We start from the raw sequence: 24,470 nt of genomic DNA on the forward strand, positions 1-24,470 counted from the left end.
GAAGGGTCCGGGCGGTGCCGATTCGGGCGGTGCCGATTCGGGCGAAAAAGTTTCCTAGCATCTTCTGACACTCATCGACTTCACATCTCAGCGCTCTGCAGCGCCCTCGCCGCGGCGTCCCCGTCCCCGTCCCCGTCCCCCGCGGTCCTCTGCGGTCTGTTAAATCGAGCCGGCCGCTCGCCCTGCTGCCGCCGGGGCAACGCCGCGCGGAGCGCGTCCCCCCACTCCTTCCCCGAGTACCTCTCGCACAGCACCTTCATCGCGGTGTCGATGTTCAGGATCTGGTTCGTGACGAGCGGGAGGTGCTCGCGCACGGGCAAACGCCGCGCGCACGCGCCCAGCGCGTTTGCCTTCGGGAGACTCCAAGCCACGCCCCGCGCCGCGAGGTCGACGATGCCGCCGATGACGTACACCGTCCCGGGCTCCACATCCTCCAAAACCTCCTCCGCGTCCGGGGAGAGGTACACGACCTTCGCGGTAGGTGCGCCTCCTTCAGGTGGCCCGTCCACGCCGTCCACCCCGTCGCCGCCGCCGTCGCCGCCGCGCATGAATATGTCCTCGACGTCGCGCGGGTCTTTGCGCACCTCGGACCATCGGTCGGCGTTGAAGTGATCCGCCGCGTGCGCCGCAACGACGCCGCGCCAGCCGGCAAAGGTGAGATCCACGTCCACCGGGGTTGTGTCGACCTGGGAGGGTTCCACCTTGAGCGCGCGCCGCTTGACGCCTATGCACTCGGCGAGCTGCTTCGCAACGCTTCGCACCGCGCGTTGGCTGTCCTGATCGTACCCGGTGTCGATGGCGATTCGCAGCGGGGGCTTGGCCGACCTTCGGGTTGAAGCGCCGCCCGTCGCGCCGACCGAAGCGCCCACTCTCGCCTCGACCCAGTCCGGGTCGGGGTTGCGCACGTACCCTCGCGTCGCCTTCGCCCCGATCGCCTGCTCCGTGGTGAAGTTCACGGCGGGGCGTAGGGGGCCGCGCGGCCACTGCGAGTCGTCGCCCATGGCCACGGCGAGAAAGATTCGCCCGAATCGGCACACGGGAACCTCGCACACGTTTTGGTACCCGATCGCGCGCATCGTCTCCGCGATGGGCGTCCCGGACACGAACGCGTGCCGCGGCGCCACGGGTAACAGCGCGGTGAGCAGCGGGACGTACTCGTCCGCGTCGGCGGTGCACCACTTACCGCCGCCGCCTTTACCGCCCACCGACACGTTTCGGCCAAAGGGAAGGTTGCTCACCACGGCGGCGACGCGAACGGAATCGGGGTGTCGCCCGAGCCACGCGGACGCGTTCGCGACCCAGTTCGTGGATTGAGCGGTGGCGTCCGCCTCGTGGATCCGCGGCGGCGGGGCTAGGAGCCCGGAGGTGACCTCATCCTCCGAGGTGACCTCATCCTCTGCCTCGGAGGTGACCTCATCCAGAGCCGCCAGCACGGCGTGCGCCGCCGGCATCGAGGGCACGAAGCTCGCGATGTTCCCCCGCGCGTTGAGCACGATCTGCGCGTTGACGTCGCCGCCGATGGCGGCGTACCCGCGACTCCAAGCCGCGTGTAAGATGGTCCCGCCGCCGCAACAGGGATCCACCACGACGCTCGCCGTCCCAGTCCCCCCTTCATCCCCTCCTCCCCACCATCCTCTCCCCGATCCTTCCCCTCGCCCCGCCGCGATCGATCCGCGATGCATCCCCTTCCCGCCCGCGAGCACCGCGTTGAGCGCCGCCGCCGCCACCTCCGGCCGCGTCCCCGCGCTGTAGTTGTTCGGCTTCCTGTTCCAATCGCACCGCGGCGGGTACACAGCTGGCGCGAACGTCGTGAGCCCGAAGACGTACCCTCGACTTAACTCGACGACGACGAATCGAAGCGTATCCCGGAGGCCCTCTATAGTATGTGGGTCGTTGGGGTTCTTGAACCGGGCGTACACGCCGTGCTTGAACCCGCAGGGCGTCCACGTCGACACGACGTCGCCTATGGACGCGTAGACGTCAGGGCTCGACGCGCGCACGGCTGTGTCTCCGCCGCGCACAGCTGTGTCTCCGCCGAGATTACGCACAGCTGTGTATCTCGCCACGCAGTCGTGGTACAAGGCCACCGGCGTCGGAGCGCCGTTCGGAAGCGGCGGGATGGACACTGCCAGCGCGCGAACGGCGTCGAGGAGCGATGCGAGGTCTTCGCCGGTGGCGAGCGGGTCGACGACCGCGCGGAGTCCCGCCATGCGCGCAAGCGTCGGGGCGGCGGGTGTCGAGGGGGATGCGAAGAGACCCGTCGCGAGGCCGACGCTGTCTGGGGCGCACGCGGCCACCTCGAGCGCGAAGGCGTTGTAGAGGTTCTCGTTCTTGTTGGTGAGGAGGAGGCGCCAGTGCGGGGAGGAGGCGTCCGGGTCGACGAGCGTCAAGGAGGATGGGGACGCGTCGGCGGCGGCGGCGGCGTCGGCGTCGTCGTTTCGGAGCATTCGCTCCACCTCGAGCGTGACGGCCGCGCCGGGCTTGCCCGCGCTCTGGCGCCACGACGCGCAGAGAGCCGCGACGTCCATGGAGTCCTCGTCCGTCGCGGCGCGCTCGCGCGCGTGTCGGGAGAGCGGATGCGTATCCACGTGCGGCACCGGTGGATACCTCCCCATCTTCGCAGCTTTCGAGGAGCGCGCCACGGTCGCCCCGAAGTCGCGGCGGCCCGACGCGTGGTCGTAGCCGCGCGAGGGGGATACGCGCGACGGCGGCGCGGGCGACGCGGTCTGCCATGGCAGCACCGCGCGCGCGTACGTTCGCCCGTACGTTCGCCACCTACGCATGCTGGTATCGATGCCGCAGCTCCCGCCCGGGGCGGTCACCGCTCCCATGTCTCTGGCTGGCGTCCTCAAGTCGTCTCTCACTCCGATATCAAGCAGATTTTTACCCGGACTCGCCCACTCTCCCTCCCGCGGCTGTCTGAGATGTCGACCACCACGCCGTGGTGGGAGCGAAAGGAGGCCGAGATCCAGGCCGAGCGAGGAGGCGCGGCCTCCGCGTGCGCCGTGTCAAGCTCGACCACGGTGAGCGTCGACCCACCGCCGTCCTCATTCTTCATTCTTCTCTTCCCCCGCCGCGTCATCAGATCTGCGCGAGACACCGACCCTTCCCTGCTTCCCCGTCCCGTCGCGCGCAGTACTCGTGCCGCACGGCACCCGACGAGAACGGCGTCGTGCGCCGCAAGTGCGAGCGCATCGTCAGGAAATTCCGCCAGTGCCCGGGCGAACCCCGCGAGTTGGTCGAGGAGTCGCGAGAGGAGACGGACGAGACGGACGCTAAATCTACCGGGTCCGCCGGCGGCTTCGAGCTCTTCGACCGCTCGTCGACCGAGTTCTTCGAGAAGACGTGGGAGGGCGCGTCGGGTGCGTCGGGGGGCACGTTCCCGGGGAGCGTGTTCCCGTTTCCGTTCGGGAGCGTGCTGGGCGCGCTCTTCGGAGAGGAGCCCCCGGGGGGATCCTCGGGGGGATCCTCGGGTGGCGGGAGGGGCGCCGGCGGATTGGAGGATGCCGTCGGCGACGCGTTCCGGGGGTTGTTCCGCGAGATGACCCGCGAGGCGGAGAGGATGGAAGGCCGGGACCGGGTACGCGAGGACGACGCGGCGACGGACGACTGGTCGCGGGGCTCCAAACGAGTATGAGTAAAAGCCGACTCTCAACTCTTAACCAATCCCTGCCCGCCCCCGAGGTCTATCCGCTCGTCGAGGAGCGCCACCCCCTCCTCCGCCAGGACGTCTCGCATATCGCTCAGCAAGTCGTCCTCCTCCGGCGCGGGTGCCCACATCCCAGCCACCGTTCGCACCCCCGCGTATACGCCGCTGAGCGCGCCCTCCCCAACCGTCTTCACCCCCTCGCCCACCGTCTTCACCCCGGTGGCGACGCCGGTGACGGCGCCGGTGCCGAGCGCGTGGGCGCCGGTGCCGATGGCCGCCACCCCCGCCGCCGCGTGGCCTCCCAGCGCTCCCACCCCGGTCGCCGCGTGGCCCCCGAGCGCCGCCGCGCCCGTCACCGCGCCGGCGCCCACCGCCGTCACCGCGCCCCACGTCTTGTTCAGGAACATCCCCGCGCCCCCGGCGGGGTTCGAACCGGCAACCTCACTCCCATCACGTACCGCATCGGGGTCGTCACCACCACTCCCAACCTCTACTGAAGAGAAGAGCGCCTCGAGCGTCTCCGCGTCCGTCGGCAGGTCGAACTTGACCGCGCTCAGGCCGACGCAGACGCCGAGGAGTCGCGACGCAGATTCCTCGTCGGCGATGAGCGCGCCGGGGTCGTAGCACCGGTTGCGGTGTCCTCCCGCGCGTGTGATGTCGTGCCTCCTCGCGAGCGCGGCTAGCTTGTTCGCGAGTTCGCCGGCGTTGAGGGCGCGGTGGATCCATCCGCGGACTCTCGCCGCGGGGGTCGACGGCGGCGGCATTGAATGATGTTTTTTTATCCTCGCCTCGCTCATCACTCGGTCCCCCTGATGACTTGGGTCGTCGCTCCCCCCCGGTCGCCCGCCGGTCGCGGCTTGGGGCCGGAAGACGTTGAACCGGGAGGACGCCGGTTCGAGGTCGCGCTCGAACGCCTCGAGCGCGGCCGCGGCGGTTCGCGCCTCGGGCGGGCGGGCGGCGTCGGAGGCTCCGCCGATCTTCAGGCGGTCGAGTCGGAGCATCTCTCCGATGCCCGAGCCCCACCCGGCGCACGTCGCGCAGGCTCTGTGGTCGAGCGCCGCCTGCACCGCCGCGCAGAGCCTCTCCACGTGTCCGTTATCCTCCGCCACGGGCGTGCTCGGCTCCTCCCCGGATTCCTCCGCGCGCTGCGCCCTCACCGCCGCGGCCAGCACCTCCCTGGCGGAGCCTTCCAGCGCGCGCAAGATCTCCTCGCGTTCCGAGCGTCGCGCGGGTTCATCGTCGGCGACGGACTTGGCCACCTCGGTGGCCGCCGTGGAGAGCTTGCGGCGCTCGCGCAAGGGGATGCGGAGCTGGTTCGCGGCTCGAGCCAGCGGGGACTCGTCCGCTTGCACGTCTCCCTCGCCCATGCCTCGTGCCCCTTCGCCCCGCGCCCCGCGGATCTGCTTTTATCCGACGCGCGCGTTTTTTGGATTTGGACCCGCCTTCACACGGATGATCTCCGACTCCGCGCCGCGCGATGGTGTCGTTGGCGCTGGTGCGCGCGGAGGACGCGCCGAAGCGATGCAGGATCGAGGCCGCGACGTTCAACCAGGACGAGTGGCCGGAGCGCAACGAGGGTCCGGGTTTCCTCGGCATCGGCGCGGCCGCCGAGCGCCGGGAGGCGTCCACCTCGGGGCGATCCAGGCCCCCCGAGAGGCTCATCCTGGTCGACGGCGACGCCGACGCGGCGGTGGGATCGGTGATCATCTCCGAATCCGCGCACCCGCCCCGCGGCGCCCCGCGCGGGACCGTGAACTGCGTCCTCAACTCCCTCGTCGTGGCGCCGGAGATGCGCGGCGGCGGGCGCGGTAAGGCGCTCGCCGTCCTCGCCACGCGGTGGGCGATGGAGCACATGAACGCGGGCGTGGTCACCGCGTGGTGTCTCAAGCCGCTGCTCGGGCTGTACGTGGACGCGTGCGGGTTCGAGTACGAGCCCCCCGCGCGGGTTGGGTTCGACGACGACGACGGCGGGGACGTGTGCTGCCGCGCCTGGGCCGACCGCTGGCGCGCCCCGCCGACGTGAACCACCCACCTCGAGCGGGCACCCGCCGTACGTAGCATTCTCGTTAGATCATTCTTAGCTTATTAGACCGAGGTAACGACGCTAGCTAGCTGCACTCTCGCGCCCGCTAAGACTCATCACTCACAGGGCGTACGTCTTGGCCACCTGCCGAACGTCCCCGTACGTCAACAGCTCCGCCACGTCGTCGACGCTGCCCACGAACAGCGGCGTCCGTTCGTGCGCCGCGGACGGACCGTCTTCATTCGCCATCACGTCGTTCGTTCCATCCGTAGCGATCGCGCCCGCGGCTCTCGCCACGAACGCCAGGGGCGCAACCTCGAACTGCCACCTCAAGTGCGGCCGAGGGTTTCCGCACCAGCCCCCGTACTTCATCGTCCGGTGAAAGTCACCCACGAGCGAGCACACGTACCTGGCGCTGTACTGCTTCCCAGTCTGATTTTCGCCCCGACGAGCGTCGACGACGTACCGCCGCAGACCCTCCGGCCAATCGTCGAACCTCGCGTCGTTGAGGGAATAGATCTGCCCCCGGGGCGGGCAACGCAGCGGAGCGCCGTCGGCGGCGACGACGAAGGCGCCGGTGTCGTCGTCGAGGACGAATTCCACCGCCGAACCCGTATCGCCGACGGCGAGGACCAACGTCGTGGCGCCGCTGTGATGCGCGTACCCGGCGGCTACTTGCGCCCTCGCCGGCTGCGTGCACTGCGCGACGCCGTCGCCCTCGCCTCCCCCGAGCGTGCGCACCACGCGGTAGACGCCGAAGATGCTGCCCACCGGGATGTTGCAGTCGATATTCCGGGACCCATCCAGCGGGTCGCAGCACACAACCATCGTCCCGTTTGCGTCGAGCTCGAGCGGGAAATCCGTCTCCTCGCTCGAGTACCAGCGTACACCCCCGCACGCCCCGAGGTGCGACGCGAAGATGTCGTCCGCGACGACGTCCAGCTTTCGCTGGTCGTCCCCCGTGGCGTTTCGTGTCCCGCCGGGTGCCGAGCCGAGCGTTACGGACGATCGAGCCGGCGCGCTTCGAAGCGTTCGCGCGAGCTCGCGGCTGGCGTTGGCCAGCGCGACGAGCGTCTTCGCGAGGTCCAGCCGCTCGCGCTCGGCGAGGGTTAAACCTCCTCCTCCTTCGCCTCCAACTCCTTTAACGCGTCCCCCTTTAACACCCGCGAACGACGCGTCGGGCGGGAGCGCCGTCGCGAGGGACGCCACCGCGTGTTGCCCCGCCGGCGCCGCGTTCAACTGCGCGCACCCGAACGTTCCGGAAGTCATCCAATCGCCCGGATGTTTCTCTTTCGCTTCAATTTCTTTCGAACGCGAAATCCCGCACCCGAGCTCCGCCTTGAGCGTCCGCAGCGCGAGCAACGGCGCGGGGAAGCAGCACGTCACGTCTGCGAACGGCATCGCCAGGTCCCACCGCGCGTCCCCGAGAAGCCTCCGGTAGTTGGCGTCGCCCTTGACGATGACCAAACGCGATTGCCGAAGTTCCGCGGCGACGGGTTCCGGCAACGACCAGAAAGGTTGCGGCTGGCACCACGCGAAGTCCGGCACGAGCACCCACGCCCCGGAGGACAGGTGAACGCGCCAACGCGCGCCCATGGCGGCGACGTCGGCGTCGGCGGACGATGCCATCGCGTCGATGGTATCCATCGCGTCGGCGACGGTTGCGTCAGAGACGAAGACGGGGTGAGCCTTCACCCGCAGCGTTACCCTGCGCGTACACCCGGCAACTATCAACGCGTCCGCCAGCGCCAGGTCGCACGTGAGCTCGAACCCGGCGTTGTCCACCACGACGCTGACATCCTTTGTTTGCTTCGTTCCCCCCGCGGTTTGTTGTCGTTTATCGGCGGGACCCTTAGGGTCGGAAAGGAGGAGGCGAGCCGCGGCTTGCGAGTCGTCGGAGAGGAGATATTTTTCCCCCGACGAGAGCGCTTCAGCGAAGGCGTTCGCGGCGCGTTCGCCCTTCGTACCTCCTCCTTCGTTCCCCCCGTCCTCGGGCCAGATGCTGAGATCCATGCGGTTGCCCCACAGCGCCACCATGAGGAACAGACGCACCTCCTCGGCAGTCGCGGCGACACCGCCTTGACGTTTTTCCGCGAATGCGTTTGCTCGCCTCGCCAGCTGTGTCGCCGCGCGCATGCCGGCTTCTAAACCCGCCCTCTTGTCAGCCGCGAAAGGGTCGCGGCCGAACGCGGGGGACGCGCGGTCGAAGTATCCGATCGCCGCGAGGATCCTCCTGTAGAAGTAAAACTCCGCGAAGAGCCAGGGCGCTTCCAGCCACGTCTTCCCGAGGTGTGGCTCGCAAAGCTGGGTCCATGTGTCCAGATCGGGGCCGCCGTCGGGTGGGACGCGCGTGATGACGCTGGTCGCCGCGGCGGCGAGCTCCGCGTCGAGCGCGCGCAGGTTCGCCTCGGCGATGGTCCCGGACGCGAGAACTTCCGCGTTGTCGCGGAACACGCGCGCGAGGATGTCCTCTCGCAGCCTTCGCGACACGGTGTCGTGCGCCCACGATCCGGGCTCGTCGGAGGTTATGACGGGGGGCGTGGAGCCGTCCCACGTTCGAGGCCCGCCCGATGGCGTCGAGATCATTCCGCGCCTCGAGGAGAAAGGGGCGACGCGTCGCGTGGGGGGACGAGCGCGGCGCGGGGAGGAGGACGACGCGGGTGCGGTCGTCCCCGCGGGGCTGGCCAGCGCCAGCATGTTTGGATAACCGCCTCCTCGTGCGAGCCGAGTTGGCAAAAGGCGGACGGAAAGTTTGGTTTTGAACTTCGGCGCTGGGGGACCACAACGCAGCAAGCGGCCGCACGCGACCCGGAAGCGATGGCCGAAGCGGACGGTACGTGCCGTCGCCCCACACCCTAAACCCGTCGCCCCGACCCCCCGATCGACCCCCGACCCGGCCGCGGGAACCCGACACGCCCTCGGTCCTCCCGCGGGGGGTGCCCGTTCGAGGCGCAATTCGTCGTTTTCGTCCGCCCGGACGGCCCGCTCACGCCGTCCCACCCCTCCTCGATGACGCAGCCCCGATGGAGACCGAAGAGGATAAGCCCCTTCCCGCCGCCGAGGATGCCGGCCACGACGACCCGGAGGCGGCCGCCGCCGCGGAGAAGGCCGCGGTCAACGTCGCGACCAAGATCGACGTCCACGCGATGCCCATACGCCAGTACCTGGAGACCAGCGTCGTGCCCATCCTGCTGCAGGGGATGCAGGCGCTGGTCAAGGAGCGGCCGAACAACCCGGTGGAGTTCCTGGCGGCGTACTTGCTCAAGAATAACCCCCAGGGGCCCTCCAACCCGCCGCAGGTTCCCGGCGCGTGAGAGCCCGGATGAGGACGGGGGCGTTTCTAGCTAACACTTATAGCTAGAGTACTCCAAAGGTACTTTTATTAGTCGGGATCTGGGCGCACCCGCGCGTGTAACTATTACCGAAACCTACGTTCATCCTATGGTCATCGGCCCGGCCCCGCCCATCGGCCCGCCCATCGGCCCGCCCATCGGCCCGCCCATCGGCTTCGGCGGCGGCGGCCCGATCGTCGGGGGTCCGAAGCCCGCCGCCGCCGCCATGGCGTTGACGGAGTTTTGATCCAACAAACTCTTGCCCATCTGACCGGCGCGATCGTACGGCTGCGCCATGTCCCGCATGAACTGCCTCGCGATGGCGACCGCCATGTCCGTGGACAGGTTCAGCTGCTGCTCGTGCAGGTGGCTCGTGATCCACTTGGGCAGCTTGCCGCGCTTATCGTGCGAGTTGTACCGCTTATCGCAAAAGACCATCAAGCCGTAGTCGGCTTTGCTCCTGATGACCCGCCCCACGCACTGCGCAGCCTGTCGAACGGCGTCGAAGGACAGGAAATCCGCCTCCTTGATCTGAAACGTCTCGCGCAGGTACTCCAACCTGGCGCGCAGGATGCGACTCAGCGTGTACTGGTACGGGACTCCGTACATGATCACCGCCCTGCCGTAGTGGCGATCGAAATCGATACCCTCGGCGATCTTCCCCCTCGCCACGGAGAGGAACACCGCGCCTCTGCCGCAGTTACACGCGCGCCTGTAGTTGTCAAGCGCCAAGCTCGTCTCCACCACGTCCTGCGTCTCCAGGAACACCAACTTGCGCCGCATCACCTGCTGGAGTACCCCGGTTTCGTGCCACTTGCTGATGATCTGTTCCATGTACGAGTAGGAGACGAAAAACGCGACGATGCCGTCGGGAACGCACGAGCAGAGGTCGATCAGGACCCTGCCGTAGTTCTGTATCACCCCCGGGTCGTCGCGCATGTCGAACTTGGTGCTCACCATCTGCTGGTCCGCGCCTCTGGTTATCACCATCGGGCACAGGCACTCGCGCGTCAGCGTCATGTCGAGCGCCGCGCTGCACACCGGCTTGAAACCCAGCAACTGCGGGTACAGGTTGATCGGGGACAGCGTCCCGGAGGTTATGAACACGCTGTTGAACTTATCGAACACGGGCGCGATGGCGTACGAGGCGTCCAGGCACGTCAGCTGGAACACCGGGTCCGGTATGTTCGGATACCTCTCGTCGTAAGGCTCGAGGATCAACGCGAACCCCTTCTCGTACGTGCCCACCAGCGTGGCGAAATCGCATATGAGCGATATGGCGCTGAAGTCTTCGGTGTCCACAACCTCCAGCGTCTTCAGCAGCGACGTGATGCGATCGTAGCAGAACTTGAGCGTCTTGCCGTCAATCGCCGCCGTCTGCTGAAGGTGCGCCAAAAACGCAATCGGCGTCTCTTGCTCCACGGAGCCGCCCCGCATCCGCTGCTTGAGGTACTCGACGAAGCGTCTCAGGAACGCGATGAAGTGCTCCGCGCGTCGTATGTTACCCGGCACCGCTTCGCGCAGGATGTCCTCGGATATCACGGGATTCGCGATGAGCTGGTCGCTCCGAGCCCTGTCGAGCACGCCCTGCTGCGCCAAGCCGTTCACCAGCCGAGTGTACTCCTCCCGAAGCCTCTGCTCGTCGTGCGCCTTGACGTGCTCGATGCGCTGCGTCAGCTGCGCGATGTTTCGGCTCGCGCCGTCCAGCGTCTGCTGCCTCAAGTTCACGCTCAGCGCCTCGATGCACACGTTGTCGATGTTATGCGCCTCGTCGAATACCACGACGCACTCCCTCTCCAACTCCCGCGACACCATGTTGGCAACCTTGGGATCCAGCAGGTACTGGTAGTTGTACACCACGACGTTGGCGAAGGAGATCATGTGCCGCGCGAGAAAGTACGGGCACCAGCCCTTCTTACGCCCGAAGTCCCTCAGGTCCGCCAGGGTGTAGACTCCCGGCGGGAGAATCGCGTTGGGTCCCTCCTTTTCGTAATCTTCAAAGAACTCGCAGAGCTCCGGGGCGTTCTCGGGCGCCTCCTCCTCGTTCGCCAGCGCCGCCATGTGCTTATCCCTCACCCACGACGCCGTGAGCCGGCGGCAATTCGCGTCGACGCTCTCCCTGCTGCCCTCGTCGGCCACCTTGGGGTGGATGCACATGTTTTTCCTGGACGACAGGCCGAGCGCCATGATCTGCGAAGCCTTGCCGACGTGCTTCTCGCGGTACGCCTGCAGGTTCCGCAGCTCCGCGAGCACCTTCTCCATCTCCGGCACGGTGCGGGTGCAGTAGATGAGCTTACCGCACTCCGGGTTCTGGAGCTGGTAGGAGGTGATGAGCGAGAGGCACGTGATGGTCTTGCCGGTGCCCGTGGGCATCTCGAGGCACCCGTGGCCCTTCGCGTCGAGCGCGCGCTTCAGCTCGAGCATGTATCGGTACTGCTCCGGGTACAGGTACTCGTACGGGAAGTAGACCGTCAGGCCCTCGAGGTTGAAGATCATGGCGGCCTATCCCACTCCCTTCGATACGGTGACCCTCTCCCGCGCTTCCCCGTCGGCAATTCCTCGGTGACGTCGCGATTCCCCGGCGTGTGGTGGGTGCCGAGACGGGTCGCGGTCGGAGCCTCCTCCTCGCCCGCTCCCGGCGCTTCGGTCGACGCCGAGCCGAGACCGCGGACGATGAAACGCGAGTGGACGTCCTCTCGCGCGGGATCCCGTCCAGCCCCGGGATCACAGCCTACCCGCGCGCCGCGCCTCTCACGATGGGGCGCCCTAAACAAACCCCGAGAAACAACCCCAAGTGCCCTCGGCTCGGCCGTGGCGTTTTCCGCGGGGTAACATTATCGGGATTGTCGGAAGGCCGAGGGACACTCGACACGCACGAACGGCGGCCCGCGTGGTAGTCGACATGGCGTCCACGTTCGCCGTCGGATTCGCCGCGAGCCCGGCGCTGAGGCCCCGCGCCCGTCCGACGACCGACCGCGCTTCCCGCCGCGCGGTCCCGCCGACGACGACCCGGGTCGCAATCGGGACGATCGTCCGAAACCCGTCCGCCTCCCATCCGCGGCTTCGCGTCGGTGGCGAGGGCCTACCCGCGGGCCGCGACGTCTCGTGCGCCGCGGCGCCCGTCGGGTACGGGTACGGATACGGGTACGGGTACGGGTACGGATACGGATACGCGTACGGCGAGGGACCGGATCCGACCCTGGGGGGCAAGGGATCGGGCACGACGAGGGCATCCGCGTCGGACTCCCAGGCGGCATCCGCCCAATCCACCCCGGAAGAGCCGGCCGCCGCCGCCGCCGCCGCCGTACAAACTCCCGCCCCCGCCGCGCCCGCCCAAGAAGGAGCGACTCCCGAGAAGGAGATCGACGCGTTCCCGATGACCGGTGCCGCGCAGGCGGTCCCGGCGGCCCCCGCCAAGAAGAAGGGCCCGAGCAGGCCGTTCATCCCCGCGCTCGATTCCACCCGATTCTTCCTCATCTCCTACATCGCCGTCGGGCACTTCATCGCGTGCTGCACCAAGAACCCGCTCGCGCTCGCGCTGCTGTCCCAGGTCAACGTCGTCGTCGGCGCGTTCTTCGTCCTCTCCGGCTACGTCGTCGCGTACACGTGCACGGAGCTGGGCAAGTACGAGGCGTCTCCGAGGATCAAACCGGCTCCGCAGTTCATCGCGTCCCGGATCATGGGATACTACCCGCTGTACCTCCTGGCGCAGTGCGCGTTCGCGCCGGTGTTTGTGTTCGCGGACGTGACGTACAACGGCCCGATCGCGACGGCGTGGCACGGATTGCTGACCACGACGCTGTCGCAGGCGTGGTTCCCCGCGCACGCGGAGCTCTGGAACGCGCCCACGTGGTTTTTATCGGCGCTCACCTTCGCCACGGTGTGCCTCCCCTTTGCGCTTCCCGCGATCGCGAGTTGGCGCAAAAAGGGACTCAAACGGGCGATGTGGATCCTCACCGCGGTGTCCGTGCTCGCGAAAGTGGCGTACTCGTACGACACGAACGGGTGGTTCTTCATGGAGGGCACGATGTCGCCTAAGTCGCACCCGAGCTGGCTGTTCTGGAACTCGATACGGTTCTCGCCCTTCGCGGCGCTCGTGGAGATTCTCATCGGGTGCGTCGCCGCGAGGCTCGTGATGGTCAAGGAGTGCAAGGCGGAGGACGACCCAGACGGCGTCGGCGCGAGCGACGCCGCCAAGCTGGTGCTGGGCGGGTCGAACGGGCTCGCGGCGCAGTCGCCGGCGATTCCGGCGCTGGGGATGGCGATCGTCATCGTCGCGAGGGCCTTCGGTTGGCTCACGCTGAACGACGCCCTGACCCGCGGGCTGATCTTCATCCCGCTGTTCACCGCGTTCGTCATGCGCGTGCACAGGCAGACGGTGTACGCGGATCTCCCCAACGCGAACCGGCCGGGATACAACTCCTTCTCGAAGGCGCTCGGCGCCAAGTGGCTCACGTACCTGGGCGCGATATCCTTCCCGATTTACATCCTGCACGGCCCCATCGGCCAGATCTTCTACAAGCGCGTGGTGGCGCAGAAACTGTGGGGTAAGGTGTTCACCGCCGATCCGTGGTTCTTCCCGGTGTACCTGGCCATCGTGCTGGTCGCCGCGGCGCTGACGCACGAGCTGTTCATGAAGAACAAGGACGTCCAGGGGTGGTTCCAGGCCAAGGGGCGGGAGCTCGCGGCGGCGTTCTGATCTCGAGCACTCCGAACCGGCTTCGTCCACGCGTAGCGTAGACTTGTAAATTTTGCTTCCGAGACGTTTCGTCCTACTCTCGTCACCGGACGTTCGCGCGACGCCTCGCCCGCATGCTCGGTTCCACTACCCGAGCACGGGGTTGATTCGATTCGTTAATTTAGTTTTCCAGTCGAGGGGAGTTTCGTTTCGTCGAGCGTCTCTTCTCTTCTAAAAGCACTAAACTGATGTCTAATAGGAGACTACCCGAGCGTGACAAATGGCACCAGCGGCGGCCGACGCCTTCGCGCGCCGGCCACCCCCCGAACCACCTCCATCCGTCGTCCGTCGCTCGTTCATCGCGGGAAATTACCGTACGTCCGAAGCCGATGAGGCGCTTACGCCTCCTCGTCCTCCTGGTCGGCGATGTTGAAGTAGCGGAGCTCGTACACGCTGCGGTCCTTGTTGGACGCGATGACGCGGAGCCAGTCGCGGACGTTGTGCTTCTTCAGGAACTTCTTGGTGAGGTACTTGAGGTAGCGCTTGGACATGGGAGCGTCGGAGGTGACGGTCACCTTGGTCTTGTCCGCGGCGACAGAGACGACGTCGCCGAGGGCGCCAGCCTTGCCGCCGACCTTGATGCGCTCGGCGAGGAAGGTCTCGAAGGAGGAGATGTCCATGATCTTGTCCTCAACCTGTCGTCGGGGGGCGATGGGCGGGGCGTTTCGTCAGCGGACGGTTCTGAGAGGGCGCGAGGTGTCGATCTTTTAGGGTACTCGGATGGGTGGCGCGCGGCGCGCGGGCCGCGACCGGGTCGACGGGCGCGACCGGACGGAATGCGGTCGCGTCGTCGAGTTCACATCGCGCTCACGACTGATGCTCGAGCCAGAGACGGGTCGGCGAGGCGACGGGCGCCGTTCAATCGCCCGGTTTCCGGCCCGGTCGCCGGCCGTGGTCGCCGGCGTTTTTCGGAGGATCGATTTAGCCGGCACGGGAGATGTCTTCGGTAAACGCACCGGCTTGGAGCAGTCGACGACGAAGACGTTGGCCTTCTTGGCCTTGGTGGGGGGAGCCATTGTGTGGGTGTTTGTGAAAGACTCGGTGAACTGGCACCTTGAGTCAAGTGCTAGCAAGAGGGCTCCGGAGTGGCGGACCTCCGCGCTTTAGTAAAAACCGAGCTCAAACCCTAGACGGAAAAAACTGCTTCCTGCGTGAAATCCGAAGATCTAACTGAAACGCTGTGCTCAATCACGGAAATTTGGAAATTACGACGGTTCCATACTGTAACGTTTCCTGTGCAAAAATGTTTGCCGTTTGCTAAAATCCGTTGCAGCCAGGCTGGAATATTTGTGCGGATATCGGCACCGAGGCGCGCCGCTCATCAAGCCACAGAGACCGGCGCGAACCGGCCTCTTTTCATAACCATACCAGCCTACGCCAACGAGGTGGCGAACGAGCGGTTGGACCTGCCTCCCGTTCCGTCCCCGCCCGGCAGCATGCTCGTCAACGTCATGTCCGTCGTGGACCAGGTGACATCGACGGTGCCGCTGCCCGTCATGCTCATGATGAACGCCCTGCGCGCCGGGGAGCTCCCCGACGGCGTCGCCTTGCTCCAGATCATGCCGTGCAGCGAGCACGGGGTCGAACCCGCGGGGCAGCGCATCTTCTCCCTGTGGCAGGGCGCCGACGTCGACGCCGTCGCCGCCGCCGTGGAGGCTCTCATCGGCGACGACTGCACCAGCACGTGCTTCCCCGTCATGGAAGATCACATGTACGGGGTCGGGCGCGAGAGCGTCGAGGAGAAGACCGCGAGGCTGGCGCGCAAGGCGGGCGCCAACCTCCTCGCGTTCGACAAGCGCGTCGGCATCTCGGCCACCGTCACCGCCGCCGCGGTGGCCACCGTCACGAAGGTCAAGTCCCTGTCCGCGCCCAAGCAACCCAGGGATGGCGACGGCGCCGAGCCCGACCCCAACGCCGCCCCGGACAAGACCTCGCTCAAGTACGTCCAAGAGAACGTCTCCAAGGAGTTCCAAAAGGTCAACGAGGAGGTGCTCAAGCCCGCGGCGGAGGCCACGACGAAGGCGGCGACGGACACGTGGAACACGGTGTCCACAGCCGTGGGCGGCTTGTTTGCGAAGAAAGACGAAGCGAACGGCGCGAACGGCGCAAACGTCCCGGTGCCGCCGCCGTCGGCGGTGATGGGCGCATCCGCGGTGGACGACGTGGCGGTGGAGACGAAGACGATCGAGGAGGTGGTGGCGAAGACGAACGACGGCGGCGGCGGCGAGGGGGGAGGGGGAGGAGGGGTCGGGGAGATCGACGAGGAACCGCCGGCGTCGCCCGTGCCCACGTCGGAAAGGCCCGTCGCGTGATTGACTTTCGCGGTCGTCTTGATGTGAGTGTTACGCCGACGCCCTCGCCGCGCGGGGCGCCGCGTGTTTTGATATGTACATCGACAATGATTTCTGTTGTCCGTGGGGACCGCGGCGGCTATTTTCTGCCCGCGGCACCCGGCGATGAATGGATCCCCCCGTATCTTCCCAAATTTTCCCTTTTTCTCTCCCAGCTCCGGCTCAGCTCCCGCGATCGATCGTCTCACCGGCTCGCGCTGGGCGAGCGCTGATCGTCCGTGGAGCACTCCGAACCGCTCCCTTTCTTCTTTCCGTTCCTCCCTCCCTTCCACGCGTCGTCCCCGTCCCCTTTCTCCACGCGGCAGCTCTCTCGTTCCACTTCGCGTTCGCACCATCTTCGCCACATCTCCGCGTACCGCTCCTCGACGCCCCGCATGAACGAACGCGCGTCGCACAACCCCCCGCTCGACGCCATTCGCGCCCTCAACCCACTTCGCACCGCCGCGAGCCTCGCGTGGTCCCCCGCGAGACGCACCGCGCGACGCACGTAGTCGTCCTCGTCCGTAGCGACGAACTCTTCCAAACCGCCCACGGCGGAGAGCAGCGAAGCGCCCACGTTTTGCGCGTGGCATTTGCCCCTCGCGGTTAACACCGGAACCCCCATCCACAGCGATTCGCACGTGGTGGTGGTTCCCGCGTACGGGAAGGTGTCCAGCGCGATGTCCACGGTGCCGTACACGGACAGGTGCGCGCCCGTGCCGCCGGTGAGCGGGAATAGGTCCACGCGCCACGACTCGACGCCCTCCGCGGCCATCGCGGCGAGGAAGCGCTGCTGAATCGTCTGGCACGCGAACGGCTTGGCCTTGAGCAGGAGGCGGGAGTTGGGCACCTCGCGCATGATCCGCGCCCATCGGCTGCGCACGTCCGGGGTGACCTTCGCGAGGGTGTTGAAGCAGCCGAAGGTGACGTAGCCGCTCGTGAGGCACGGCGCCGGCGCAACCGCCGGCGCCTCCACGCTCGGGGTGTAACTGAGGAAGCACCCCGGGAGCCTCACGAGCGTCTCCGTGAACGTCTGCGTCGTGTCGTGTGGATCGCACACGGCGTCCGTGATGCGGTAGTCAATCTCGGCCAGGCCGGTGGAGTTCGGGTAGCCTATCCACGTCACCTGCACCGGCGCCGGTCTCAGCGCCATCGCCCCGAGCCTGTTGTTCGCGGTGTGGCCGGTGAGTTCCACCAAGATGTCCACGCCGTCCGCGCGAATCGCCTCGGCGAGCTGGCGCTCCGTCAGGTGTTGCACGTCGCGCCACGTCCCGTCGATGGCCGCGACCCGCTGTTTCAACGTCTCCGTCATCGCATCCGCCCGAGGGGTGGCGCTATACACGACGACCGCGACGCGAGACGGATCGTGCGCCGACAGCGGCGCGTGGGCAAAGTACGACACCGAGTGCGTGTACATGTCCGGCGACACGTACCCCACGACGAGCCGCCGCCCGCGTTTGTTTGCACCCTCGGACTTGGAGGACTTGGAGGACTTTGGGGATCTGGCGTTGGCGGCGCCGACGTCGTCCGTCTCGTCCTCGCTGCTCGGGTTCGACCCGCGCACTCGGGGGTTCGACTCGGAGTCGTCGTCGTCGGAGTCGACAGCCGCCAGCCCGAAGCTCCGCGCGGACGGAGTGGACACCGCGCGCGTCCCTCCGCCGCCCACTTCGCCTCCGAACTTCGCCTCCCCCGTCCCTCCCTCGCCCGCTCCCCAGTCGTCGTCGCGGAGCCTCCTGGGCGCGAGGGGCGGCTCCCCGTCCGTCCTACGCGTCGCCGCCGCGAACCGCGCGCCCCACGAGGCGTGCGCCTCGCACACCTCGCGTCGCTCCCCCGACAGCACGTAGTTGAGGCCGAGGAGGTAGTTCTGCTCGGCGTTCCGGTGATCCGGCGAGTGTCTCGCGCATTCTCCGTACGCTTCGAGCGCCTCCGGCACGTCGCCGGTGTCTCTCAGCAGCACCCCGAGGTTGTTGTGCGCCACCGCGTAGGTGGGCGCGGCGGCGACGGCCCTCTGGAGCGCCTCAAGCGCCATCCTCGCCTGGCCCTGCATCGTGTACACCACGCCGAGGTTGTTCAACGGCTGCGCGAACGAGGGGTTGATCGCGACGGCTCGTCGGTAGCACTCCACCGCTCGCTCGACGTTGTTCCGCTCGCGGTGCAACACCCCGAGGTTGTTCCACGCCTCGGCGCAGTGCGGTCGCAGCCGAAGCGTGGATTCGTACGCGATGGTGGCGCGGTCGAGCTCCCCAATCTCAGCCTGCGCCACCCCGAGGTTGTACATCGCCTCGGCGCTGTTGGGGTCCAGCGTGAGCGCCCTCTCGTACGTGCGCACGGCGAGCGCGACGTCCCCGCTCGCCTTGATCGCCGTGGCCCTGTCCCCGAGCGCGATGGAGAGGTTTCCCCGCCCCAGCGCGTGGTTCGGGTTCACGGCGAGGCACCGTTCGTACGCCTCGATCGCGCCCGTCACGTCGCCCCTGTACTTTTTTATGACGCCCACGTTGCAGTGCGCCTCGGCGTGGTTCGGGTTGACCTCTATCGCCCGCGCGTAGCACTCCAGCGCCTCGTCGTGCCTTCCCAGCTCAGACATCACCACGCCGAGGTTGTAAAACGCGGGGGAGTACCGCGGGTCCGTGGCGGCGGCTTCCCTGTAATGCGCCACGGCTTGCGCTGGGGAGCCGAGCACCTTGACCCGAGTGCCCAAATCGGTGAGCGTCGCGGCTAGCCTCTCGCGCGTGGGCGCGTCCCCGGGGTTCGTGCGAAGCGACCGTCTGAACGCGTCCGCCGCCTCCGCGAGCATCCCGTACGTCTGAAACAGCGACCCGAGCGCCCGGCACGCCAACGCGTGGTTCGGTTCGCGCCTGATGACGCAATCGTAGGCATTGTACGCGTCGTGTAAAGCGCCCAAGGCTTGGAAGCACAAACCCCGCTTGGTGACGGCGTCGAGGTTACCCGGCGCGAGGGTTAGCGCGGTGTCGATCGCCGCGAGCGCCTCCTCGGCGCGGCCGCCCGTCTGGAGCATCTCGGCGACGCGCACGAGCCTGGCGGCTTCCGCCGCCGCTTCCGGCGTAATCGGCGGTTGAGGCATCTTAGGAGAATGCATGAGCGGCTGCGTCGTCGCCAGCTGTGTCGACTCGTCACCGGGCGTGGCGGGCGACGCGTCACCGCCGGGGTCTTGCTGGTGGTGGTGGTGTTGGACGTGCGTCGCGTGGTGCGTCGCGTGGTGGTGCAGCCGCGAGCGCTGATGCTTGGCGAGGTGGTACTCGCTGAGATCTTTGCTCGTTCGCTCGTGCTCCTCGTCGGGGGTCGGGCCCGACGTGTGCACGCAGCTCGCGGTCGGGTTGGCGAGACCCGCGGGTAATCCCACGGAGAGGGTCTCCAGCGCGTACACGTCCCGCCGCGTCACCGACGGCGGGGGCGAGGGCGACACGCCTCCGCGGGACGATCGGCGCGGCGAGCGAGATCCGTGGTCGCCCTTCGCGGCGCGGTCCCGCGAGGACGCGTCGCGCGCGCGGTCGCCGCCCCCCCCGCCGCCGCCGCCGCGACGCGCCGGTCGCCCGCGAACCACGGAGCGGTCCTCGACGGGCGATGTCCACGCGGCGCTCGAGACGCGCGCGTGATCGTCGCCCTCGTGACGCGGCGCCCCGGCAACATGCGGCTCCTCATTGGACGGCGGCACCCCCTCGACGGCGCGAGCGCGCTCTGATCGCGCCGCGCCGCCGCCGCCGTCGGTCGACCGCGGCTCGCCTCCTCCGCGAGCCGTCATCGCGCGTCCGTCGCCTCCGCCGAGCCTCCCGGACGTCTCAACGCGGCGCTCGGACCGGTGTCCCCGACTCGCGCGTCGCCTGAGTGCGATGATGGGTCCACGTCCGGCTTTTCCCTCGTATGGCGGTCGCACGTGCGGGCCGCTCGGGGTTGTGATTGGCCGGCTCGTGTTTGGTCACGTCGACGGTCTGTTCTCGGTTTAAAGTTTCCGCACACCAAGTGAACGCCGTTTCACGGTTTGTTCTCGCCGAGGAGGCAAACAACCCGGAAAGTAGGGTCTCGGCCTGTCGGTTCCGGCGAAAATTCTTGGGTGAGGCGACGATAGTGCCACCACGACTTTTATGCGATGATAGAGTCCGAGATTGCGGTCCCCGGCGCGTGCGGGGCACAGCTCGAGGCGCGCACGGAGCGGGTGCGGCGAGTCGACGCGCGCGCAGTTTCTACCCCCCGCGCATTCGCGTCTCACCTCGCGCGCGCGAGCCCGACACCGCGCGCCCATGACGAGGATGGTGGGGCTCCCGGCTAGGGACGAGGAAATTGGGCAAGCCACGACTCCTCCTCAGGCGAAATCCCGCCCCCACGGAGCCGGCGGCCGCAAGCGCGCGGCGCCGACGCACGACCCCCTCGACGAGACGCACGCGGACCCCCACGCGGTCGACGCCGCCGTCGCCCCGACCCCGACCCCGATCACCCCGACCCCCACCAAGAAGCGGCGCAACACCAAGCCCTTCCGCATCGAGATCGGCCCGCCCAAGGAGGGCGAGGAGCGCGACGAGGTGAACAAGCCCAACGGCAGGTACAACAAGAACGGCGTGTGCTTTCACAAGGCGTCGGGCAAGTGGCGCGCCATCGTCTACGTGGGCAAGCGGCAGGTCAGCCTCGGGTACTTCACCACCCAGGACGACGCGGAGAGGACCATCGACAATGCCCGCACGCACGGCTTGCCGAAGGGTTTCACCGGCCTCAGGGCGATGCAGCAGCCCAAGCAGTCGGAGCACGCGGGGGTGAACTGGGACAAGCACACCAAGAAGTGGCTCGCGAGGGTGTACGAACCGAGCAGGAACGGCGCCAAGGGGAAGGAGCACAAGGTTGGGTACTTCCGCGAGGAACTCCAAGCGGTGCGAGCCATCGAGGAGAAGCGGCGGGAGCTCGGGCTGCCGCCCCCGAGGGCGAAGAAGAAGGAAAGGGAAGGGTTCGTCGCGCGTGGCCCGGGGATGATACACGGGGACATCTCGGACATGGTGGACATGGGGTCGCCCCCGGGACCTGCGGCGAGCGTGGCGTCGTCCGCGCCCCGGCGCCTGAACGATCCACTCCCGCGGTGATGATGTCGTCGACGATGTGAACCTTCCTTTTTTCGAATGAAGACGGGGGGGCTGGGCCGCGGTCGTCGGGGACGAGACGACGCGGCTTCGAATTGACGGTGAAGAGCTCGCCACGAACGAACGGACGAGATGTGCATTATTTCTAGAATCCACGCGACGAGAAGCTCGCGACGAGAAGCTCGCGACGACACGCGCTTCCGTGTAAAAAATCTTACAATGAACGTTGCCATTCTCCCATCATCACAGCTCCGTTTTCTTCGGCGGAACCGCGAAGCTCTCGCCCCGCACGACCCCGCCCCCCCCCGCCGACTCCGTCTCTTCCTCCGCCGGCACCGCCCTGCACCGCACGTGCGACGTCTCCTTCACCCTCGCGCGAAATTCGCTTCGCTTGCACAGCTCCGGCGTTCGCACGACGAACACGTACGAACACGTGCTCGGCTCCTCTATGCTGGCTATGACGTTCACCCCGTTCGGCGCGCACGTGAATCGAACCTCCGTCCTTCGCTTCAGCGTCGTGAGGTCGCACGGCGTGCCCTCGGTGAAGACGTGCGCGTGGTACGGCTCGCCGGACGCCGTTCCGACGACGTCGCCGCCAGCTGTGCGCGATCGATCCACGGCTGCGCGATCCTTCTCCGCCTCTTTCGTCAGCCCCGGGTGGTACACTCCGAGGTTGTACTCGTTCGTCACCTTCTTGTCCTCCTGGTGGTACTGCCGGATCTTCTTCATGTGGCAGAACTCGTACGTCCACCATCCCTCGATCCTGTAGAAGCACCGCCCCTCCAGCGGCTTGAGCACGTCCTCGACGGTGGCCTCCGCATCGCCATCCGTCGCGGACGCGTTCGTCGCGTCGCGTCCGCCCGTCCCGCCCGTCTCGTCGTCGGAGGCGCCCGTCCCGCGGGGTTTCGGAAGCGCGCAGAAGTACCGTCGGCCGTCGTGCGCGGTCATCATCACCGCGGACGGGTCGTCCCCGCTCAGCGCCGCGAGATCCGCGGGGGATAACGGGACCGCGGCTGATTCGGATCCCAGCGCCACGACGAAGGCGTCGTCGAGCTCGTCGGAGAAGGAGAACTCCTTGGCGACGATGGGCTCGGGTTTGGGGGTGCCGGCGTGTGCGCCGCGCGCGACGCACGACAGCGCCAGCGCCAGCGCCAGCCACCGCGTCGCACCCGCGCGCGACATCCTCGAGGCGCCGGCCATCTCGACGGAGGGGCGCGGTGAACAATAAAACGAGCGCGACGTCTGAAGTGGCAAAAGGCAAACATGTTTGCGGCGTCGAGAATCCGTCAGTCCACGCGCGACGCCTTAAGCGTCACCGACGATGTCTCACTTTTATTAAACGACCCGCGATCTACACGTACGTACGGCGGTCTAGTACGGCACCACCTCCCCCTCCGTCTCCTCCAGGTACCGCCTCAGCTTGGCGCACTGCTCCAGCACGCTCCGCCTCGAGCTTCCCCCCTCCGTGTCCCTGCTCTCCGCGCTCTTGTCGTAACTCCAGATGTCGACGACGTCCGCTTCGAACTTGTCGCACAGCGGGAGCAGGTCCTCAAGGGTGAGGTCCGACAAAGCGCACTTCTTATCCTCCGCGAGTTTAACCGCGGCGCCGCTGATGTGGTGCGTCTCGCGAAAGGGGACTCCGCGGCGGACGAGGTATTCCGCGAGGTCGGTGGCGAGCATGTCGGCGCTCAGTCCCCGCCGCATCGCCTCCGGGTCGATGCTGAGCGTCGCGAGGCACCCGGCGGCGATCTGCAGGCAATCGGACATGGTGTCCACGGTGTCGAAAAGACCTTCCCACGCCTCCTGGAAGTCCTTGTTGTACGTCGTCGGGGTTCCCTTCATCACAGCGAGGAAGCCCGTGAGGGTCCCGAGGATGCGCCCCGACTTACCCCGCAAGAGCTCCAGCGCGTCCGGGTTCTTCTTCTGGGGCATCAGGGACGATCCGGTGGAGTAGGCGTCGGAGAGCTTGACCATGCCGAACTGCCCGCTGCTGTAGATGATCAGGTCCTCGGACCAGCGGGACAGGTGGATCATCGTGGCGGAGGCCCAGAACATCGTCTCGGCTACGTAATCGCGGTCGGACACCGCGTCCATGCTGTTGGGGCACACCCGCTCGAAGGCGAGATCCGCCGCGAGCGCCTGCCTGTCCACCCCAAAGGGGTTACCCGCGAGCGCGCCGGATCCCAACGGCAGGGTGTTGACCCGGGGCATCAGGTCCGCGATGCGCATGTCGTCGCGCTGCCACGCGGCGGCGTGCGACAGGAGCCAGTGCGACCATCGCACCGTCTGCGCGGACTGCAGGTGGGTGAAGCCCGGCATGACGACGTCCACCTCGCGCTCCGCGCGCTCCACCGCGACGGCGATGAGCTGCCTGAGGTGTCCGCGGAGGAGCACGAGCTGGTCTCGGAGCCACATGCGGGTGTCGGTGGCCACCTGGTCGTTGCGCGATCGACCGGTGTGGAGCTTGCCGGCGACTGGGCCGATGAGCTCGCCGAGCCTTCGCTCGTTCGCGGTGTGGATGTCCTCGTCGCCGGACTTGACGACGAAGGCGTCCGCGGCCCACTCTTCGGCCACCTTGCCGAGCCCCTCGACGAGCTGGTCGCGCTCGTCGTCGGTGATGATGCCCGTCTTCGCGAGCGCCTTGGCGTAGCCCTTGCTGCCGCGGATGTCCTCCTGCGCCATCCTGCGGTCGAAGGAGAGGGACTCGTTGAACTTCTCCATGAGCGGGTCGATGTCCTCCGAGAATCGCCCGCCCCAGAGCTTCTTCTTCTCGCCCGTCGCCTCGGGAGCCGCGGACGCCATGGCGACGACGGCGCGACCCGTGACGAGGTTCTTCGCTCCGGGCGGCGACGGACGCTTGGCGACGCGCTTGAACGCGGTGGGCGCGAAGACGACGGACGCGACGGGAAGGGCCACGGACATCGTTACGTGGAGTGCGAGAAGGGCGTGCGGCGTGCGTCTGAGGGGAAGCGGGGCGTGCGGGGCCGCTCTTCCTGTCGCGCGCGTCGCTTGCGGGTGTGAGGCGGGCGACCAACGCAATCGCAGCCTTCAGCCGCTTCAGGGCGTAGGGCTTGGCCGAGCGGAGCGGGCGTTTGGCCGATCCCGATCGGGGGGCGGGTTTTTTTTTGGGACTTTTTCCCGACCTTTGCTTGGGCAGGCGGGAAAAAGGTGGCCTACGACTATTTACCTTGGTGGAAAGTTCCACGAAAATATACCTCATACAGCAAACCACAAAACCAAGAGCGGAGACAGACCGTTGGGCTGTGGGATTTTTTTTGGGAGGAAGATTCTTTTCTGCTGGGGTGCCTTCAAAAAGC

General features: G+C 67.4%; 14 protein-coding genes across 14 annotated transcripts; 6 read left to right on the plus strand and 8 right to left on the minus strand.

Moving 5' to 3' along the window:
- Positions 1–80: 80 nt before the first annotated feature.
- MICPUN_56501 (predicted protein) lies at positions 81–2,831 on the minus strand (the record flags this gene model as incomplete). Its single annotated transcript, XM_002499833.1, has 1 exon — positions 81–2,831. The coding sequence occupies one exon, from the start codon at positions 2,829–2,831 to the stop codon at positions 81–83; it is 2,751 nt and encodes a 916-aa protein (XP_002499879.1).
- An 820-nt stretch (positions 2,832–3,651) lies between these two features.
- Positions 3,652–5,016, minus strand: MICPUN_54242 (hypothetical protein; the record flags this gene model as incomplete). The annotated part of the gene is made up of 1 exon (XM_002499834.1): positions 3,652–5,016. One exon carries the CDS (start codon positions 5,014–5,016, stop codon positions 3,652–3,654), a length of 1,365 nt encoding a protein of 454 aa, XP_002499880.1.
- A 110-nt stretch (positions 5,017–5,126) lies between these two features.
- MICPUN_56499 (predicted protein) lies at positions 5,127–5,672 on the plus strand (the record flags this gene model as incomplete). Its single annotated transcript, XM_002499366.1, has 1 exon — positions 5,127–5,672. The coding sequence occupies one exon, from the start codon at positions 5,127–5,129 to the stop codon at positions 5,670–5,672; it is 546 nt and encodes a 181-aa protein (XP_002499411.1).
- A 120-nt stretch (positions 5,673–5,792) lies between these two features.
- Positions 5,793–8,258, minus strand: FBPASE_2 (DUF89/ Fructose-1,6-bisphosphatase; the record flags this gene model as incomplete). Its single annotated transcript, XM_002499835.1, has 1 exon — positions 5,793–8,258. One exon carries the CDS (start codon positions 8,256–8,258, stop codon positions 5,793–5,795), a length of 2,466 nt encoding a protein of 821 aa, XP_002499881.1.
- A 437-nt stretch (positions 8,259–8,695) lies between these two features.
- MICPUN_56497 (dpy-30 like protein) lies at positions 8,696–8,986 on the plus strand (the record flags this gene model as incomplete). Its single annotated transcript, XM_002499367.1, has 1 exon — positions 8,696–8,986. The coding sequence occupies one exon, from the start codon at positions 8,696–8,698 to the stop codon at positions 8,984–8,986; it is 291 nt and encodes a 96-aa protein (XP_002499412.1).
- Positions 8,987–9,106: 120 nt separating this feature from the next.
- MICPUN_56496 (predicted protein) lies at positions 9,107–11,500 on the minus strand (the record flags this gene model as incomplete). The annotated part of the gene is made up of 1 exon (XM_002499836.1): positions 9,107–11,500. The coding sequence occupies one exon, from the start codon at positions 11,498–11,500 to the stop codon at positions 9,107–9,109; it is 2,394 nt and encodes a 797-aa protein (XP_002499882.1).
- Positions 11,501–11,677: 177 nt separating this feature from the next.
- On the plus strand, positions 11,678–11,836 carry MICPUN_56495 (predicted protein; the record flags this gene model as incomplete). Its single annotated transcript, XM_002499368.1, has 1 exon — positions 11,678–11,836. One exon carries the CDS (start codon positions 11,678–11,680, stop codon positions 11,834–11,836), a length of 159 nt encoding a protein of 52 aa, XP_002499413.1.
- An 847-nt stretch (positions 11,837–12,683) lies between these two features.
- On the plus strand, positions 12,684–13,703 carry MICPUN_54240 (predicted protein; the record flags this gene model as incomplete). The annotated part of the gene is made up of 1 exon (XM_002499369.1): positions 12,684–13,703. The coding sequence occupies one exon, from the start codon at positions 12,684–12,686 to the stop codon at positions 13,701–13,703; it is 1,020 nt and encodes a 339-aa protein (XP_002499414.1).
- Positions 13,704–13,891: 188 nt separating this feature from the next.
- On the minus strand, positions 13,892–14,807 carry MICPUN_90144 (predicted protein). The gene is made up of 2 exons (XM_002499837.1): positions 14,699–14,807; positions 13,892–14,377 (listed from the first exon to the last, which is right to left on the minus strand). Exons 1-2 carry the CDS (start codon positions 14,756–14,758, stop codon positions 14,081–14,083), a joined length of 357 nt encoding a protein of 118 aa, XP_002499883.1. The 5' UTR covers positions 14,759–14,807; the 3' UTR covers positions 13,892–14,080.
- Positions 14,808–15,081: 274 nt separating this feature from the next.
- Positions 15,082–16,152, plus strand: MICPUN_107826 (hypothetical protein). The gene has a single exon (XM_002499370.1). It carries the CDS (start codon positions 15,179–15,181, stop codon positions 16,052–16,054), a length of 876 nt encoding a protein of 291 aa, XP_002499415.1. The 5' UTR covers positions 15,082–15,178; the 3' UTR covers positions 16,055–16,152.
- A 125-nt stretch (positions 16,153–16,277) lies between these two features.
- Positions 16,278–19,154, minus strand: MICPUN_78825 (glycosyltransferase family 41 protein; the record flags this gene model as incomplete). The annotated part of the gene is made up of 2 exons (XM_002499838.1): positions 16,278–17,574; positions 17,857–19,154. The coding sequence occupies 2 exons, from the start codon at positions 19,152–19,154 to the stop codon at positions 16,278–16,280; spliced, it is 2,595 nt and encodes an 864-aa protein (XP_002499884.1).
- A 1,174-nt stretch (positions 19,155–20,328) lies between these two features.
- Positions 20,329–21,159, plus strand: MICPUN_105210 (hypothetical protein; the record flags this gene model as incomplete). Its single annotated transcript, XM_002499371.1, has 1 exon — positions 20,329–21,159. The coding sequence occupies one exon, from the start codon at positions 20,329–20,331 to the stop codon at positions 21,154–21,156; it is 828 nt and encodes a 275-aa protein (XP_002499416.1). The 3' UTR covers positions 21,157–21,159.
- A 237-nt stretch (positions 21,160–21,396) lies between these two features.
- MICPUN_78996 (predicted protein) lies at positions 21,397–22,104 on the minus strand (the record flags this gene model as incomplete). The annotated part of the gene is made up of 1 exon (XM_002499839.1): positions 21,397–22,104. One exon carries the CDS (start codon positions 22,102–22,104, stop codon positions 21,397–21,399), a length of 708 nt encoding a protein of 235 aa, XP_002499885.1.
- A 420-nt stretch (positions 22,105–22,524) lies between these two features.
- MICPUN_79415 (argininosuccinate lyase family protein) lies at positions 22,525–23,955 on the minus strand (the record flags this gene model as incomplete). Its single annotated transcript, XM_002499840.1, has 1 exon — positions 22,525–23,955. The coding sequence occupies one exon, from the start codon at positions 23,953–23,955 to the stop codon at positions 22,525–22,527; it is 1,431 nt and encodes a 476-aa protein (XP_002499886.1).
- Positions 23,956–24,470: the final 515 nt, after the last annotated feature.

The sequence above is a fragment of the Micromonas commoda genome, chromosome 2, assembly GCF_000090985.2.
Source record: "Micromonas commoda chromosome 2, complete sequence".
In the NCBI taxonomy this organism is placed as follows: Eukaryota; Viridiplantae; Chlorophyta; class Mamiellophyceae; order Mamiellales; family Mamiellaceae; genus Micromonas; species Micromonas commoda.

Bases quoted from the DNA above. Each gene is read 5' to 3' on its own strand.
- MICPUN_107826 (XM_002499370.1), top strand. From the start codon at position 15,179: ATGCTCGTCAACGTCATGTCCGTCGTGGACCAGGTGACATCGACGGTG.
- MICPUN_90144 (XM_002499837.1), bottom strand. From the start codon at position 14,758: ATGGCTCCCCCCACCAAGGCCAAGAAGGCCAACGTCTTCGTCGTCGAC. The intron at 14,378-14,698 runs GTGCGTTTACCG...CCCCGACGACAG, and splicing joins TCGTCGACTGCTCCAAGCCG to GTTGAGGACAAGATCATGGA.